This window comes from Nomia melanderi, chromosome 5, assembly GCF_051020985.1.
Source record: "Nomia melanderi isolate GNS246 chromosome 5, iyNomMela1, whole genome shotgun sequence".
NCBI lineage: Eukaryota > Metazoa > Arthropoda > Insecta > Hymenoptera > Halictidae > Nomia > Nomia melanderi.
In genome coordinates this window covers 12,615,355-12,634,812 of record NC_135003.1, presented here as the reverse complement: position 1 = coordinate 12,634,812, position 19,458 = coordinate 12,615,355, and the positions used below count along the sequence as shown (strand labels likewise).

The window sequence follows — 19,458 nt, the reverse complement described above, 5'->3', positions numbered from 1 at the left end:
TTTGAATATATATATTTTATTTCCATATAATTCAGTTCTAAGAGTATCAAACGATATTTAATCGTTTCGAAATGTTTAATTTCACGAGCGATATATTTTCTATAATAAGAATTCAAAAGTTGTTACGTGATTTTAAATTTAGGATCTATTTTCAAACGACATAATCGACCGATCCCTCCGTGGATACTAGCGCCGCGACGCTCAGTAACAAGCTCGTCCACGAAGTATGTTTATTATCGACAATGCGAAACAGACTGTAGTGGCGGAATGAAAATGGCTAATTGTCAGGTTCGTTGGTGCAGCAGGTGAGCGATCAATTATCGTTAATATCGAGACATTAGTCACTTCGGGATGAACGGTGCGCAATTCGCAGCGGTCGGGACAATCGAAGTCAGTGAAAATCCCGTCGATTTCAGTGTTGTCGAGGGAGTTAATAGATTATTTGAAGAGGTGCGCGATCGAGATCACCGCTGAAAGGCTTGTTGGCTCCTTTTTTTCTACAGTGATAACGAGTTTTCAATTTGTTAGGGACAAGCCAGCCGGTGATCGTTACTCGTCTGTGCTACTATTAAATGGGGATCGATAACCTCTCCGTTGACAGGGAAAAAAGAAATGAATGTGACGCGATCTCGAGATTGAGACACATCAGCAAAACGTAGATTAATTTATTACATCCATTCAGAAAACATACGTTCACCCGTTGTTTCTTCCGTATCAGTAATCGCGCGGAAAACAGTGATGCATGAAAAGTTTCGATATTACGAGGCACGTGTTTGTATTGGAGTAAGAGTTACTCTGTGTATGCATGTGTATGTGTGTATGTGCGTGTACGTGTGTACATGTGTGCGCACGCCTGGGTGTGTATGTTGTGTATGAGAGTATGGATGTGTGTGTGCACCAGGTGCACTGTTGCATCCCTCTTATGAGTGCCATGCACCGTTTAGACCACAACCATAATGTCATCCCGAAGGCTACTTCTTAGTAATTCACAAAGGGTTCACTCTTCCATGAAATACAGCGCATGGATACTTTCCAGGCAATACCTAGCACGTACCTTGCTAGCGAAGTATTTGTGGTAGATCCTCGGTGAATCAAGAGCATGGCTTCTGGCGCGTCTTCCTTGGATAGTGCTGGAAGTAGTGGTGAGTGTAGTTTTTAGTTTTCTGTGTTACATTTCCGTGTATGTTTGTGTCAACTGGATATTAGAGATAGAAATTGAATAATATAGTTTGACCTATAAATTTTATTGACACCAAAGAAGATTCGATCGTGAAAGTAAAAGGAAGACAGTTATGGAAATAGGATTATATTGTTATTAAAGTTGAAACGTTATTCGTTTGAATGTTAGTGTTATATGGTTTTTGATAAATACTATTGCATAATATTACTTTTGATAAAGATCAATTGTTACGATAGAGTTTTCAATATTTCTTTTTAGAAAGGAAACAATCATAGGAAACAAGACCACATTGTTGTATTTCACTTAATTAAATCACTTTGCACAGTTACTTCAGTAATTATAATTTCACTTTGCAAAAAACAGTGAATCATAATGGTTACATGTGTGGCATAGAGTTTCTTTCCTGGTGAAAGCTAGTCGGACATCTGATTATATTGTTCTTCCAATTGTAACGACACAGTGTATAATGTACATAGCAGTGATTTCATTTTTATTTTTGTATGTAACTATGTACATTTCACTTGTAATAGATTAAAATTTTATATGTTCTATTCTTACAGATGGAGCACTCAATATGGGTAAGAACAGTATTTTCAAAAAAAATTTGATTTGTTATGAAACGAATGTATTGTGTAATAATGGTTTTTTCTTACAAAAATTTATTTACGATAAACACATTATATTTTTGTAGTAGTTTATTAATTTTACCACTGTTTTTTGAGTTCCCTTGTATCATGTGTATTTAATTTTTATAATACATGGGTTTAGTTTAACGTATAAATTTATTTTTATCTTGTACACAGTTGCTCTGTGTCAGTGTTTGTCTAGATTTAAAATCACACTTTCATGTTTCGTCGCATTATATTTATTATTTTGCAATTTGTATTGTTGAATATAATTTGCGTGTGGTGCATGAAGAAAGAGATAGCGGAGGCTATGGCAGTGTCGGAAGTCCTGTTGGTGGCCCTGAATGTCGTAGTGATTATGATGGTTTGCAAGCTCAATGTGATCAGGCCATGCATCAGCTTCAGCTACTTAGGCATAAGCACTCCGATACTATAAGACGGTTTGTCCTAAACATATTTAAACTGGTATTCGCTTTCTCTGTTTGTGTATGAGTTTTCGCTTTAACTTAAACTCACTAAATTTTCAATAATTCCGCATATATTACATAAAAGTATTATCTATAATGTAGGTGTGAACATACTATGAAGGAATTGGAATACTATCGAGGACAGCACATACCAGTCATGAATCAGTTGGAAGCAACATCACAGGAAAGCTCCGCACTGCGGGGCAAATATGGAGATTTAGTAAATGACAAGCAACGTCTTGACCGAGAGGTTCAGGCACTGCAAAAAGAAGTGTCTGAATTACGGTGTCAGAATCAAGAGGTTCTTGTTTCTGACACCACTAATAGCGACACAATGAATCAACACTATTTATCTGCCCTTCGAAAATATGAAGCTGTCAAAGACGAATACGATGCTCTTAGAAAACGGTATGATGATTTGATAGCGTCACATTCATCAGCTGTTAATAAGGCAAGTTCAAAGTACTACTATACGATCCTAGTCTGAATAGGATAAGTAATGTTTAAGACAAAAATATAGTACTTTGCAATGTATACGTTCACTTTGTAATTTCATGAAACTTTATATATGCGATTAAAAATATAGTTGGAACTATCACAAGAAGAGGCTGCCAGATTGAAGAAACAGTATGACGATGTTGTTCAAGAGCGCAATAGCGCGATTCGCGAGCGTAATGGTCTGAAGCAACAATGTACCGCTGCAATCAGGCAATGGGACATTGCCTTAAGGGAAAGGAACGAGTACCGTGAAGCCCTAGCTAAAGTACAACAACAACACGAAGAAGCAGTGAAAGAAATCAACCATGCAATGGTACTACGTATGAAAGCTAGCAAAGATATGAAACGATTAACAGAAGAAAGAAACGCTGCATTACAAGAATACAGTTTAATCATGGGCGAACGAGATACAGTACACAAAGAGATGGAAAAACTTGGGGATGATCTTACGCAGGCATACGCAAAAGTCACGCACTTCGAAAACCAAAACAAACAATTTATAGAAGAGGTAAGATCAATTAATCAATTTCTTTTTCGTTTGATCATATGACTAAAAATTTCGTTTAATTTTAGCGTTCACGTATTCTTATTTATCGTCAAATTAATTGGCGTCTTAAGTAATTAAATGCAAGGATTTTTCCATTATTATTATTTTCTTCTCACGCACTTTATACAGGTTTCTAGCTATTTATATTGTGCATCATATATACTATACATTACTTGCTACTGTAGATCCTATTTTTAAGTGAACGTTCTTTGTTTTAATACCCACTCGCATTATTTTTAGAAAAAAGCTTTATCCTATCAAATTGAAACTTTACGGAGGGAAATTTCTTCAGCGTTGCAAGACCGAGATGAAGCTTTAAAGCAATGCAATCAATTGCGCCAAAAGTTCGGCGATTATTCCGAAGGTTCTAACCGGGATTACAAGAATCGTATGGAATTGCACTCGTACAACCGTGAACGGGACAACTCGAATAAAGAAGCCGAAAGGGAGAATAACACCGCAGATTATACTAAAAGGGACAAGGAACGTATGGATAATTTAGATCAGGCAAATTTGGAGTTAGATAAACTCAGGAAGTCTGTAGACAAATTGCAGGCGGAACTCGAGGAGGCCCTTCAAGAGGCGGAAGTGTCGAAACGAAGGAGGGATTGGGCTTTCAGCGAACGAGATAAAATAGTGTTAGAGAGAGAAAGTATTAGAACTTTATGTGATCGATTAAGGAAGGAACGTGATCGTGCTGTGTCGGAATTAGCGGGTGCTCTGCGCGACTCCGATGACATTAAGAAGCAACGGAACGAAGCGTCGAAGGAACTGAAGGATCTCAAGGAAAAGATTGAATCCGGTGATCATGCGTTAAGGGCGAGTCAGTTTGCGCAGGGTTTAGCGCATTCGCACGATTCAGCGATTGACGCCGATATCAATGACTGGGAAATCCTTACAATTCACTTCGACCTCAGTCGTCTTTGTTTGGATACGGACCGTGATTTGGGACTGACGCTGGTTGGAGGTCGCGACAGTCCGTATTATCCAAACGACACGGGGATCTACGTTGCTCAAATTACAGCGGGTAGCGCCGCTGAGGGGAAATTGAGAGTGAACGATTGCATCATGCGAGTAAACAACGTCGACTGCACGTCGGTTTCTACGCGTGTAATAATGGAAACTTTGCGTACCTGTTCAGTGGGATCCGCTACGTTGACGGTAAGGAGGCGACGCGTTACTAGAAGATCGTTAAGGACAACTCAATTGCCGGTCGGATCAGTTCCTCATGGGATCTCCTTGGAGCTTGGAGTGTACATTTCGAAAATCTCACCTGGCAGTTTAGCCGCCAAGGATGGTAATCTTGCTGTCGGAGATAGAGTTTTAAATGTACGTTTTAAACATTCGAACTTCCGTTCGCAATGAATTTTGTTTTTGTTAATAATGCAAGATTTTCTTTCTTAGATTAATAGCAAAACCATGGAAGGTATAAATTCCAGTCACGAAGCGATGACAATCTTAAATGATACGAGTACGGACGTTTTAACTATCACTACTCTGAAAGGGATACCATTACCTTCGGCGACCAGCTCAGAGACGATGACCATCGACGGTAGCTTCGGCACGGAGAAACAGAAAATGGTGAACAGCTGTTCGCAAACAGAGCAAGAGAGGATGATGCTGAAAACAGCGTCGGAGGATTACGACAGGCGATACCTTGCAGCGAACTTTGGCGACAGAAGTGTTTACAAAGTTTCGAAGTCGGTCAGTAGTGAAAAGCCGAGTGGTATTAGTAACGCTTGGGATAACATACGGGAGAAGATCGACATAGTACGGGGACGTAAACACAGCAAGGATCGGGAAGAGAAGAAGAAACGACATCGTAATTCCAGTCCGAACACCTTCGAGCAGGAGCAAGACGCGATAGCGGAATTGGACTCTGTGATAGAAAGTTATCATAAGAAAGCGAATAACGGGGTGTTGAAACGAAGTAAGCGTCGCGGACCTGAAAAAGTTGAGAAGAATGGAGGTACGTGGCCGAAAGCCAGAGGTGGGCCTCTAATACAAAATGGTACCGGTACTATTTTACATCCACGTAAGACAAAAGAAAGGCTGCCTTTAAGTGTTCTCCTTAATCAACCGCCCAAGTATGACTGTTATAATTATAATCGTATTTCTAATCCTATTCCCTTAACCAGTTTCTCCAATGTGAATAATCGGCATACAGTTTATAAATCCGTAGAGAAACCTTTACCCAACTTCCTCAAAACTGGACAGTTATTTAGTCAAAAATCCTTTACTCCAGTGGTGCAGTTCAAAGATATACCGCTAGATAAGAAACCGACCACCGAATTCGAGAATACGGAGAGTAGACTGAGCTCTACGCTGACACCGTCCGAAACTAGCATTGACTTTTCCTTGAAGTCCGGAAATACGGGAAAAGACGTAGAATATTTCTCAAAGAAGAGGGCGCAAAAATATATTCCTAGCAACGACAACCAAGTAGAGACGTTGCAGCATAATAGAGCCCAATCACAGCTATATTCCGGGGCCGGATCATCAACTTCGTCGACCAGCGGCACAAGGCAGCAGCTAACTGGTAATTTTTCATTTCCTCCCTATACGCATTCGCATCCGCATCCCCATCAACAGAACTCTTTACCTTCGAGATACCCTTCCCCGCCATCTTTGCCGTCTGCACAGTCCGGGGAGTCGATAGGACTTCCTGATGCACGATCTTACTGTTTCGAACCTTCGTATAGCCCCGGCCCGCAAACAGGATTCGGGCATTTGCACACACCCTCCGTAGATTTGCATTATCACAAATCTCGCGCTCCACCGATCGGCACCACATACGACGTACCGGCATACACGCATGGCTACGAAGGTGGAACGTTCCCAAGAAAAAAGGAAAATCAACGTTTTCGAATACCGTCAAATCCTAGTGTAACGTCAAAAAGCAGCGTGGGTAAATTGTCCACCGGCAGTATAGAAAGGACATCGGAAAGAGGCAGCCCGATGCCGACATTCCACGTCGAAGTACTTAGTCCGGGTACCGGAGGTGGAAGTAGCTCCGGTGGAACAGTCAGAGGAAGTAGTAGCAATAAACGGTCCAGCATGCCGGACTATTGTTACTCGCAGTCTAGGCCTGCACCCGGAGAACTTCGCAGAGTGCACATAGATAAATCGGTCGAGCCGTTAGGGATTCAGATCTCTTGTTTGGAAAGCGGAGGTGTGTTCGTCTCCACTGTTAGTGAGCACAGTTTAGCGTCTCAAGTCGGTCTACAAATCGGTGATCAGTTGCTCGAGGTCTGCGGTATTAATATGAGAAGTGCCACCTACCAACTTGCAGCCAATGTGTTACGTCAGTGCGGTAATTCCATTACGATGCTGGTGCAGTACAGTCCAGACAGTGAGTACAGTGTTTATATTAGAAAAGTAGTATAAAACCCTCTCACAATTTGCACTATACGAATCGTCGTCTTGCACCTTTCTCATTACATGTAATTATTATCTATCAGTTACTGCATGGCTCTTCGTTCGATAGACAGTCCTGTATTTATATATTGTATTCATTTTTTCTATTAGAATACAACGAATTAGAAGGATCTGCTTCCTCGAGTTCGTCGGAAGCTGGTGGTGCTCAGGGCGGTAGTCGTAGTGGTTCGCCAACTCCTTGTAACAGCCCCGAAGCTACGAGGAAACCAACAATCGAACAGTTAGAGAGTTCGGAACCCGAACGCGACGCTTCCAGTAGCTTAAGCGCGCAACGTGATACGCCCAACACTTTGACCATCATGCGTGAAACTTCAAATACTTTAGAACCACCTCGCACCATTCGGGAGAGAGACATTAGGAATTCTGCTTCGTTGGAGGTACGCGGCACGCAAGAGAGAGAACGGGAGATCAGAGCATCAGCGTCTTTAGATATCAATATTAGGAAACCGGAACTTCGTAGTTCAGCGACGTTAGATAATATGCGCAACTCGGCAACCCTTGACACGTTACGCGGTACTGCCAACACACTTACACGCGCACAGTTGAACGCAGCGACTACGTTGCAACGACAAAATGCCACCATGAGAAGTCCAACGCAGGAGGAACAAAATCGTAAAAGTCCACCGCCAAGTGAGCCTAGGTACTTGTTCATCGAGACCAGGAAGTGCTCGAACTTGGGTATCTCGCTCGTAGGTGGGAACGGCGTTGGAATATTTGTACATTCGGTACAGCCAGGTTGCCTTGCAGAAGAGGCAGGCCTACGTACCGGTGATCGGATTCTAGAGTATAACGGTGTAGATCTCAGGCAAGCGACCGCAGAACAAGCGGCTCTGGAATTGGCTAGGCCAGCGGACAAAGTGACGTTGATTGCTCAATACGTACCTGAAAGGTATAATGAAGTAAAAGATAAGCCAGGAGACAGTTTCTATGTGAAAGCAATGTTCGATCGAGTGGGAGAAGTAGGGGATAGCCTACAACTTAGATTTAATAAAGATGATATTTTATACGTCGACAATACTATGTTCAATGGCACTCCAGGTCATTGGAGAGCTTGGTTAGTCGATCAAACTGGAAGAAGACAGACCTGCGGTATAATTCCAAGCAAATTCAAGTAAGTTGATCAATTTTTAACATATATTTTACAAGCAAAACTTCGCGGATACTGTATTTTGAGTTTCGAGCTTTTTTATTGTATTTTAGAGTTGAAGAAGATTTGCTTTTGAGACGTTCATTGGGCGATCTGGAAACGGATACTACCAGACGAGGTAGTACCAGTGCAAGAAGAAGTTTCTTCCGTCGAAAGAAACATCAACGCTCCTCCAGCAGGGACAGTAAAGAGCTATCACATCTGACGGGTGTAAATTTGGGTTGGTATAGCGACAGTGGTACGTTAAACGAAGAAACTCTTCCGGCGAGTTACCAGCGCGTCGAACGATTGGATTGTAAGTATTAGCGATTTTGTTATTTGTACGATAATTGTGTTCACGTAAGGTATCGCCTTTTAAATGATCTGTTGGAAGTATTGAATTATTATTTATTATACTTTCATCTTTATACAGATCCAGCTTTAAGACCGGTATTGATTATTGGACCGCTAAGCGAATGTGTAGTAACGAAACTCTTGCAAGAATTTCCTGGACAATTCACTAGGTGTCTCGCAGAAGCGATGCATTGTTCTCAATCAACGCTCGAGCAAGGTTTGCGTGACGCACTTTACGTGGACTACAGAAAAAAAGGAAGCTATTTCGAGTGTACTACAGTACAAGCTGTCAAGGACATCTGTGAGAAGGTAAGATATTTTTTATCCAATGCCATACATAATATTGATGATACTATTTATATGTAACACGTAGACGTACTAGATTGACTATCTAAAAATGAATTGTATCAAAATACTTTGCGTTCTCGGTACATGTTATTTATGTGTGATGAACATTTTTAATTGTAGAATACTCATTGTATTTTGGATGTAACGATTGCATCGATCGAGCGGCTTCACCGACATCAAATTTATCCAATAGTATTATTGATCAAATTCAAGAATACGAAGCAAATTAAAGAAGTGAAGGATTCCAGGTATCCAAGTGATAAAGTTAGTGCTAAAGCTGCGAAAGAAATGTACGAACAAGCACTGAAACTTGAAGCTGAATATAGGCATTATATTTCTGGTAAGTTAACAGTGTTTTGTGTAAACATTGTTCCTTCAAGCATAGAAATTTTATTGAAATAATATCTACGAAACCAAACTGTGAATACAGTTACAAACTGTAAAAACTTTTTCTTTTTTTTTAGCACTATCATTAACTTATTTTTCATTTTAATTTGTTTCAGCTGTAATTCCTGCCGGAGTTAATGTTGCGTATATATGTACGCAAGTCAAATCAGCTGTAGATGAAGAACAAAGCAAAGCGCTGTGGGTTCCTAGAGTACTTCCCTGACGTTTAAGGGGGGGTCTCCATAAACCGCAGTGGAAATCAATCTAAATTCCACCAGGGGGCCCTTATGCTGTACGATTACACAAAATTTTCACAATTTATTTATTTATGGTCTCTTATTTACTTTGATAATATTCAAAGGTTTCAATACTATTTAAGAATTTGTTGCAACAATTGTTTCGGTTATTTCGGTTGTTTCACTCATTTCGGTTGTGATGCGATCCTTTAAAGATCGCAATATCGTTCTGTTTGTTTAATATATTTTAGCGCATTGAAATTTTTTTAACGTAAGTTACATATTTTACTAAACTAAATATTTTACTAAGAGTTATTTTAAAATATATTTTGAATTATAATAATTATTTTCTACAAAATTTTGCAGAGTTATAGAAGAGCTCATATCAAACAAGCTCTTAATATAATATTTAAAAATATCGTACTTCGTAATGTTAATTAACAAAAATTACAAGATAATCAATTTTATATCAACTTCACGTCACATTTTGCATTTACTTTCCATACGAAAATAAGAAGAAATCTCAACGCATTAATTTTTAGCATTTATTCCATTGTTCATGCAATAGCGCGAATCTTTTATCGATAAAAAAAACTTCTTGCAAACATTTTTTAGCCGTGCTTTGAAGAGAATGAAACAACTCGCTATTTTCTCATTTTGCTTCGAACCTCGATCAATCGTAATTGTTTAACAGAGAAACTAAACAAATACAACGTCCACTGCGAAAAATGTGATGTACAATAATTGGCTCGAGACCATAAATGAATCTGTGTAATGAACACAAAGAGAAACTATCCGTCGTACCGTGGCCCGCTAAACAGTTGGTGGATGAATATAAAGATTATTAGTTAGCAAATATGGTTTAGTCAAACGCGTTTTTAGCTAGTATTATTAACCTCTCAAATCATTTCGGTTGTACAAAATGATTTCGCGTGATTAATATTATTGTACAGAGGATGTAATATTATATATGAAAAAGAAATTACTTATTTGTATATAATTTACTTACAGTTACGTATGGACTATATGCACATTAATTTTTAGTTCATTCGGATCGCTTAGTTTTGTAAGTTGTACTCTTTAGTCATAATCTTTTCCTTTTTTTTTCTTTTTTTTTCATAAAGCTGTTAATGTATAATCAATTTGTCATCGATGCAAAGCAATCGGTTTGAGGGGTTAAAATTTTATCAAATGTTCCGACTCGATGGAACCGATAAACGCGATAAAGATGAAATTACGGAATTGATAAACGGCGGTTCATTTTTTTACCGTCGAATTTGTAAATATCTAAAAATAAAAGATAAGCGGTAGATTTCAGCGATATAAACTAATTTGATATTACATTGCGCGTAACAAGGTAATACGTAATGGTGTGCATTATTGCTCTTTTATGTTTAAGATTCAAATTGTTTTATAAATTCTCACTATGATGGTGTTTCTTTTTTTTTTATTTTTTTTTTTTCTTAAACGAGCTTAGGATGCTCTGTAAAACGCAGTCAGAGTATTTTCGAGGAAATGTATTAGAGAAACGCGAATACGTACCGTTACGTATCTACATTCAGAATTCGTTCGACACTTTTGAATACTTTTACAAGGGTTTTCACGCTAATCTCCCATTGCATCGCGACCTCCTAATCGACAACAATTCGAATTGTTCTTCGTCCATTTCCGTGAACCTCTTGACGACAATCATGATGCAAATTTTTATATTCTTTACCGTACCTGAATGTAGATACAAACTTTATAAATAATTATCAGATAAAGCAAAAAAAAAACGGGTGCATTGAATGCACCGATATTACAAGTGACAAGAGAGAAAAGGAAACTCTATTTACGATGCTTCGATACTTAAGTATATAATTCTTTCGTTTTTAAATAATATTTTTCTGACATTAAAAGAGGCTTGCCTTTTTTTTTATATAGTATGGGTGCATATCGAGATATCACGTTGAAAAAAAGAAAAGAAAGCAATTGTATTTTGTTGTTTACAATCGAGGAATTGTCTACGTAGTTTACGTAAAATTGTAAGTGTCATGGGTAGAAGTATCTGATTGGGAATTGTACTTGACGAAACTGTGAGGCAAAGGTGAAAGACAGTATGGTTAATCTTGTTCCTGTGGTGCGTGTGCTAAATTCGAATGTTGGGAAGAAAGCACTGTTATATTATATTTAGTTTTTTGTCATCTGGACAGTCGAGAATACTCTTGGTAGATAGGATTCAATTTTTAAAGCTGTAAATACCTGGTTAACTATTAATATTAATCAGTGGATGAGGTACGGATTAGATAGCGATATGAAAAACGGTAGCGAACGTGGGTGTTAGAACTTCGAAAGATAAACTCGAGTAACGGGCATTATGAGTTTTCAGCATCCACCGATTTCTTTTTAACTGTTCACATTGCTCAGCGAGCTAGCAGGGTGATTCACAAAAATCCGGTGCACAGGTGGTTCGCAAGATTTTCGAGTGGTTCAGTGAACGACAACATACTGAGAACCACGACGAATCACGAAGAGTCCTTAAATAAGTATTACAAATGTTACGCAGGCTCATAGATTACAAATTTTCGCTAAACTCTAGATCAACAGCAGAACAAAGTATTTTTTGTATACACGTTGTACACGTTGCAGTGTGCTCGTTATCGATAGCCACTTAATGTACGTAAAAAAGGAGACGAGAGTTCCGCTTCATACCTTGACGAGAGAGAGTCTGTCCTTGCAGTAACGAGTACAGAAACACGTGGTTGTGATAAATCGTTCGTTATACTAGCTTCGTGTGATTTATTTTATAACCGACTCCGTGTATATAATGCACTTCAAGCAAATTTTAAATTTGTTTATAAACTATGAAAAGCAGAGAGGTGGTACTGATTTTTTTTTCTTCTTTTTTTTCTTGAATTTCTACCTAACTGGCTACCGAAACATCTTACACCTATCAACGACCGCCAAAGCGTTTAGCCGTTGCTATTCTCGGCGATGACCGTTCGGGAAGTGCCTTTGTTCCATTGCTAGCGTTTCTTTCGTCTTTGTAGCGTTTAAACAAAGAGATCCCACGCATCTGTCTCTTCTCCGTTCTATCCTGTACAATGAACTTCCCGTATTCTTTGCTAGATTTCGGATAAACGTGTCTTCTCGAGTGTTAACGCCAGAAAAAAATACCCTCCAATGAAAAATCCGAGCTTCTGTGATATCTGCCGATCCCTTATACAACTGAAACTTAATGTTTAAGCCATCCATGTTTGCGTATTTTAATACAAACTTTTTATATCCTAGTCCTCTCGGTCGCTGGGGATCGAGAGACGCATGAAAGAACGTTTCCTCGGCTCGAATCAATCCTGGACACTGTCGTTTCTCCGGAGCAACCGTGACAGTGGCGACTGCCTTGCTCTTTACACCTTCGAAGTCTTCCAACTTTTATCCGATGCTTCGTAACGAGACAGACAGCACGACAAGGGAGACATCACGTTTCGTCTTCACTCGTTGGAATACATTCAGTGCCTTAGTCGTTGCCCACGAGAGCATGTCTCTTTGCGTCTTCCAGGTATTCATTTTTACCTGACAATTCGTCTCTGTTCCTATTTTCGATGCCCCGACCGTTCGAAAACGTTCGCACAATGGGAAACAAACGGAAACCGAGCTCGAGCTTTCTTTTCCTCCAACGCACCGCGACGGACGTCAACTATCGGATCGTTCCATCCGTGTCGGGACGTGAACGTTCGATCGTGGAAAATGTGATCGCCGGCGCCATTGGAATCGCTCGATAACACGTGCAACTTTTATCAATAGACGAACGCCAGCCTTCCACCGCGTCGGCCGTTCCGATTAATTTCGATCCGATCGCGCGTATCGCCGGCGAGATGGGATTAACAATTGTGTCTTTCACTTTTGCGTGTACCGCGTTCTCTTGTAAACCAGAACTTTAGTTTTTTAACGAGACAATATTTAGGCGTAAGTTACAAGCGAGACCAAAAATTAAAGGGATACTGTGCTAATTCATAAGGATTTACGATTAAATTTATTCGCATCGTTCAGCGTTGACGCGCTCGACGGGAAACGGAAGAAGAAAAACAAATAAGAAGACGAGGAAGATGATGATGATGATGATGATGATGATGATGATGACGATGAAATTGTTGTAGATATATTATACATTTTGATAAAAAAACAAACAAACAAACATAAGAGAACGAACAAGAAAAGCAATGCGAAATCATCGGTACGAACTTCGCGGCGTGGAAATCCTAACGAAGCGAAAGGAGAAATCACGGGAACTGCATAAAGAGGCGCCAGGCGTGCCTGGCGGTTTCTAATAAACAATCAAACGGGGAATCATTGTGTTTCGTAACCGGGGTGAACAACACCAGACGCGAATGCAGACAAACTAGAGGTACAATTAGGAGGAAACGGAATTTACTAATGAACTAATAATATAATGTAAGATTTCTCGGTAAAGGATACTTCAGTTTTATTCTTTTAAACACGTAGCAGAGATACGAGTAATATATGTGCACATTTATAGGAATCTCCGACGTGGTACACGCGCAGGGTGAGACGGTGACGAGAATTTTCATTTGTAACTGTATCTTCGCTGAGACCTTTTCTTTTCGGATCGTCGATCGATGGAAGATTAATATATAGAGAATGTATACACAATTCTTTGCTATATTTTCTCTGAAGGCAGTGAATTTATATCACTGTTGATCATATTCGAAATTATGTGATATTAATTGAAATGCTTAAGATTCATAACGAGAATGTCGATGGGTGTTCGAAACTGTACAGGATACATAAAATACCGTAGCTTCTTTTATATATTTGTCAAGAGTGATCGTTAGTGGTCGTTCGGAAAATGTTATTAATAAAAATTCTATTTCGTGTGCAGGGGGCTTACAGGAATTTATTTCTCGAACTTTCTCTGCAGAACGCGTTCGCGAATGTTCCGATAGCGTTTGATATTTCATGAAGAACACGGAATTTTCATTTAATTCTCTTAATAAATTGAATGTTTCCGGAGAGATTCGAGATTCGCGCGTCTCACCTTGCATCGTGCAACGTGCCGGATTCTTATGGATGATTCAAACACGCGTCCTTCATACGTCTCAGTCTCAGTTGCATCGTTTAGAGAAGAAAAGTGGAAGATACTACATATTTTGAAAGACGAAGCTGTTCCCATAGTTTTCACGGGAGACTCGAGGGAAATAATTAGGATAGGTCGAGGGCGAAGCGAAACGCCGAAAATGGAGAAAAGAGAGTAAAGAGAACAAAAGAGAAAAAAAAGAGAGAGAGAGAAACGACGGACGAGAAAAGTAAGTTTCAATCACAGCACTGTGATACGTGTAATATTACTATTTCGACGACATATCAGTTTCACGATCCTTCTACATTACTATTATTATTATTATTATATAAATATACATACATACGATACATGCATACATAACATTAGTACGAAATTCATATTTTGGGCAATATTTATATATATATATACATACATATACATACATATGTATACATAAATGTTTTATATATATATATATACATATTTAACTACGCACTTTTACTATTTTTCGTAAGCACATGGTCTGAAAACCATTCGGTACCCGTAACAATAGAACGCGACGTGCGTATGCGTGCGCGGCAGATGCGTGTGAAACGAAATTTTCGAGTAGACGAGAGTCAAAAAGGAGAATGTCGATTGTTTTTCGGACAGACAGATTTCGCGTGTAGCGTTCCGCTGGCATCGTTGTGTTTTCCGTTCTTCGCGAACAATCACGGGAATACTCTTGATTTTTGCGAGACGAACGAACGAACGAGATTTCGTTTGTTCCGCGACAATGGCGGCGCAGCTCAACGGATGCAAATGTTTCCGTCGTCCGGCGGGATTCAGTGATAACGTTTCTTCCTAGATTTCCTATTTTTCCGTTGCTCGCGAACGTCGGAATGAAAATTTCGGATGCTCGGCTCTTTATTTACGAGTGAAATCGTTTCGCGTCGTTTCGAGGCGAATTCGAGGGTGAACGCAGGTTGTCGATAATCAGTGATATTCGTTGTGATATCGTTGAAATTATTTATGTTCACCGAACGAGACGCGAAATCGTGGAGACGATTCGTGGATCTCGAATCCGTTCCTTTTCGAAAGTGGCGAAACGTCGGGAACTCGAAACATCGTATCTTGAGTTGCACTTTCATTACCGAACGAATGATTGCTGAGCAATGTCGGATCGAGTACGCGTTAATCGAACAGTCAAAATTTGTTTTATTGATCTCAAGTGTTTTCTCCGATCATAATCAGTAATATGTAGGGCATTTTAGGTATAAGAGCGTGTAGTGATTTCTATATACAGTGTAACACCGTTATTTGACAGACTTCTTTATCGTTATTTCTTGAGAGAGAAAAAAACACACACACACACACACACATACAAAGTTATCCTCCCTCCTTTCCAGCGATCTTCGTCCCTATGTATACGTGATAAGTGATATATCTGCTAATGGAATTCTCGATTTCCGCGTTTTCTCGGTATATCCACGCGAGACCGTTATTAAATAGCTGATAACAATGTACAATTTCATTCGGATGATTTTTCATTTAGAAAGCCTTATTCGTTTATGGGTATTGTTCATCGAACAAAATCGATTTCTATATTATTTACAATGTATAATAAATTATTATGTATTTATTGCAATTTGTATATGTAACAATTTTCAATAATTACTTGCCATTTCGTTGCTGATCATAAGTCTTTTTTTTACTAAGTTCTCATTCGTTTCTTCTCGTAATGTTTGTAATCCCAGGTTTCGAGTACTTTAGAGGTATAAGAGTAAACTTCGAATATAATTGCACCGAATTCTAGTATAAAACGATGCAAATACAATTTAAACTGCTTCCAATTTATCGTTTATACATTTCTCTTCCAGAAATATCACCAATATTCCGAAGTAACGTTTTAAAGAATCTCTTTCTATCGTTCATAGAGTCGAATAATTCACAGAACATTGAGTATAAAGGTAACGGAGTAAGTTTTCGAAATAATTTTAAGAATTCAGCTCGGATGAATTTCGCGTACTTTAAATACAAGAACATGGGTGCAGTTATGTTCAGGTCAGAACAAGACGAAGGAAATGCAATAAAAAATGAAGCGATCTTTGTTGGGACTTTACAAGTAAGCAATAATCATATATAGAGAATCTGACGAATCGAATGCTAAAATGCCCTATACGACTTAAGGTTGTTCTATCGCGAGTTCTGAATTACTATAAATACTTAAGGCGTATTCGTGTGCGCGCCGAATGGTGTACGGGTAACCCCCGTGTAACGGTATCTTCACAGAATCCGAGGAAGAACTTCGCGAAGACATATGCGTCGATTTTACAAACATTCTAATGATCCAAAGAAATAAGCGAGCAATGAATTTAACCCTTTGCACTCCAGAGGCGATCCTCGCTCGCCACCTGATTTAAAACTACAGAATTTGACATTTAACCCTTTGCGCTCGAGAGACGACCTACCATCGCCATTTGGTTTGACACAGTAAAATTCCAAAGTCTGATATTCAATATTAAGATTCATTTAATCCTTTGCGATCGGAGATTCTTTGAAACGTACAAAACCTTCGATAGATGAAGCTAAATTATATATCAATTATTTGAATAATCGAAAAAAAGGAAAGTGATCTCTTGCTGTTCGGGTAATTCAATCATTTGTTTGCGATTTAGTCTTCCAAATATGAAAACTTCGTCTCGCCAAACTGTCGGCATTCGTCAGCAAAGGGTTAACGTAATTATCCATGATACGTGAAAATAGAATAGTTCCATCCCTTAATTTCTATATTATTTATATTAGCACACTGCGTACTGGTAACGAGAAATCTCGTTTTTATTTAAAGACACTTAGCTATGCTTCGCTAATTAGCACAGCATTGAAAAAAATATAAAATTTCATTCGAATTGATTATCTGTTTGAAGTATATTACATAACAATATATCTGAGTTTTTCTATGTATGGTGATATAAGTTGACCTCAGTGAAAATTGAGCACAATTCAGTTCTCTGAAAATTAGCCGATACGCAATGTGTTAATATTAATTATAAAACATATCATTGATATTTCATTAGATCAGGAATACATCTAGCGAAACAATCCCCGAGTGCAAAGGGTTAATATTATGCTTCGTATAATGCATCAATTCGAGAAACATTGAAATAAAATAGATTTGTTCCTCAGTGTATGTGCGATTTCTCTTCGAGTTGATGTCATGAAAATGACATGGTACTATGTTACCAGCATTCTGTTAATAAACATAAAAATAACATAGGACCACGTCACTAGCATTTGGTTAAGAAGTTGTTGATCGGTCACGAGTTAACTCGTGTTTGCACTTGCATTAGCTATTTCAATTTTTGAAACGCAGGGCAATATAGAATATTGCAAAAGCAAAATATACAAAGTTATATACAAGATATGCCGGTTTCATTTCAATTCATTATTTATAAATAAAGTATATTGAAGTTTATTTAGATTGTTTCACTTTCGTACTTGATTACGGAATAATCGGTGACATGGGATGACTTTTGTGTAAAATTGCCGATCGACAACGTGTTGAAAACCATAAAAACAACGTAGAACTATGTCACCAGCATTCTGCTAAAGAAAATGAAAATTATTACCAGTATTCTATTAACACGTTGAACGCCGCACGATTTCATAAAACAAAATGCACGAAATGGAAAAAGTATAATATCACATCATTTGCTTGAATTGCATTACTATTGCACGCTGATCTTTCTCAATGTCACCGCATTCGGTAGCATTGTTTATAATATAGAAATGTTCTCAAATAATCATCTTCCCAATTAAATGAACTATAGTAATTCGATTTGAATGGCGTTCAACGTGTTAAAAAAGATAAAAATAACGTAGAACTATGTCACCAGCATTCTGCTGAAGAAATGAAAGTGACGTAGCACTATGTTATCGGTATTCAGCTAAAAAATTTCAAAGGACAAAAAAACAGTCTCGAATGAGTTAATTTTACCGTCCTAGTGTAATCAGCACCGGTTCCAATGTACTGCTACGAGATCACTTGATGGCTAGGCTAAAGAGATTCAGCTGATCGATCGGTTTTCGTCTCGTCGAATTTTCCATCGACTTTATTTTCTAATTGCCGATCTTCCCGATCAATAATTTACTACTCGCCGATACGGTTACGCGTAACCAATGGAAACTATAAAACTCCGAACTACGAAGACACGTTTCGCCCCTACGCTAGACATCAAGTCATCTTCCGACTGCGCGTGTCTGCGCGATATCGTTGAAAATGGTTTAGCCAGATCTCATAAAACCGCATCTGTATATTTATTTCTTCCTATATACTGTCTGTAATAAAGTTGCGAGGAACAAAAGGACAATGTCCGATCACGTGAGAGTGAACTTAAGTAACGCATAGAAATATACATATACACACGGATATATCGAAGATTTAGTGCAATATTATTTATATCGTTGTAAACATTTTAATGTAGCTTAAATCCGTTATACCGTAGAGAACGTAGCGCATAACGATTGAACTTTTATACCCGATATATCAATGGAATTGTCGCAACGGCTCGAGTTGCGTTCGCAAGGGACGAGTCTGATCGTTGATCGATTCATCGTCGTTCGAGCAACGAACGAATCTCACTCTTCGATTATCACCTTCTCCCCCTCGGTTGTTTCTGTTTCGTACTTTTCGTTCGCGAGAGGAAAAGATTTCAATGAAAATCGAAACTGTCGCGTTTTCAGTTGGAGCACGCGGATGAATTTCTGAGACGATCGATTTCTATATTATACGATTACTCAAGTTCATGTATATCCTGCATAGGTTGAATTTTATAAAATGTAAATACAAACCGTGAAATCATGAAAAGTGGCTTGTTCATTCTTTGCTGTCGCGTAAAGGTATCTTTCACATCGTTCTGACATCTCATCGCGTATCGAATGTTATGTACGATGCTGTCTATTGCGATTTTTTCTTTGAATAAATGTTACTGCAATACCATCGATTTATCATTGCACCGATTAATAACGATTGCGCCAGATTCCCGTTGGTTTTCGTGCTGCATGACGCGTCGATGTGTTGTTTGACTTTTAACCCTTTGCCGACATTTTCAGATGAAACGTTCATATTTGGAATAGTAAGTTGCAAACGAATGATTTAATTAGTTGAATAGCAAGAGATCAGTGTATAGCTTGTTGTTCTGTTGTTTGAGCATTCG

The 19,458-nt window shown here is 38.7% G+C and overlaps 1 protein-coding gene across 8 annotated transcripts; it reads left to right on the top strand.

Annotated features, from left to right (window-relative positions):
* The first annotated feature begins 174 nt into the window (after positions 1-174).
* Dlg5 (MAGUK family member discs large 5) lies at positions 175-19,238 on the top strand. 8 transcript variants are annotated; one of them, XM_031970577.2, is made up of 14 exons: positions 175-305; positions 1,037-1,142; positions 1,741-1,758; positions 2,099-2,246; positions 2,376-2,724; positions 2,860-3,279; positions 3,559-4,647; positions 4,723-5,287; positions 5,564-6,670; positions 6,847-7,867; positions 7,957-8,198; positions 8,316-8,545; positions 8,705-8,924; positions 9,088-19,238. In XM_031970577.2, exons 2-14 carry the CDS (start codon positions 1,100-1,102, stop codon positions 9,192-9,194), a joined length of 5,559 nt encoding a protein of 1,852 aa, XP_031826437.1. In that variant the 5' UTR covers positions 175-305; positions 1,037-1,099; the 3' UTR covers positions 9,195-19,238. The 8 variants fall into 8 exon arrangements, with proteins under 8 accessions (XP_031826437.1, XP_031826443.1, XP_031826379.1 ...); XM_076367539.1 differs by lacking the exon at positions 175-305 and adding exons at positions 346-450; positions 529-655 and having other exon boundaries at positions 4,723-6,670; XM_031970583.2 differs by having other exon boundaries at positions 4,723-5,857.
* Positions 19,239-19,458: the final 220 nt, after the last annotated feature.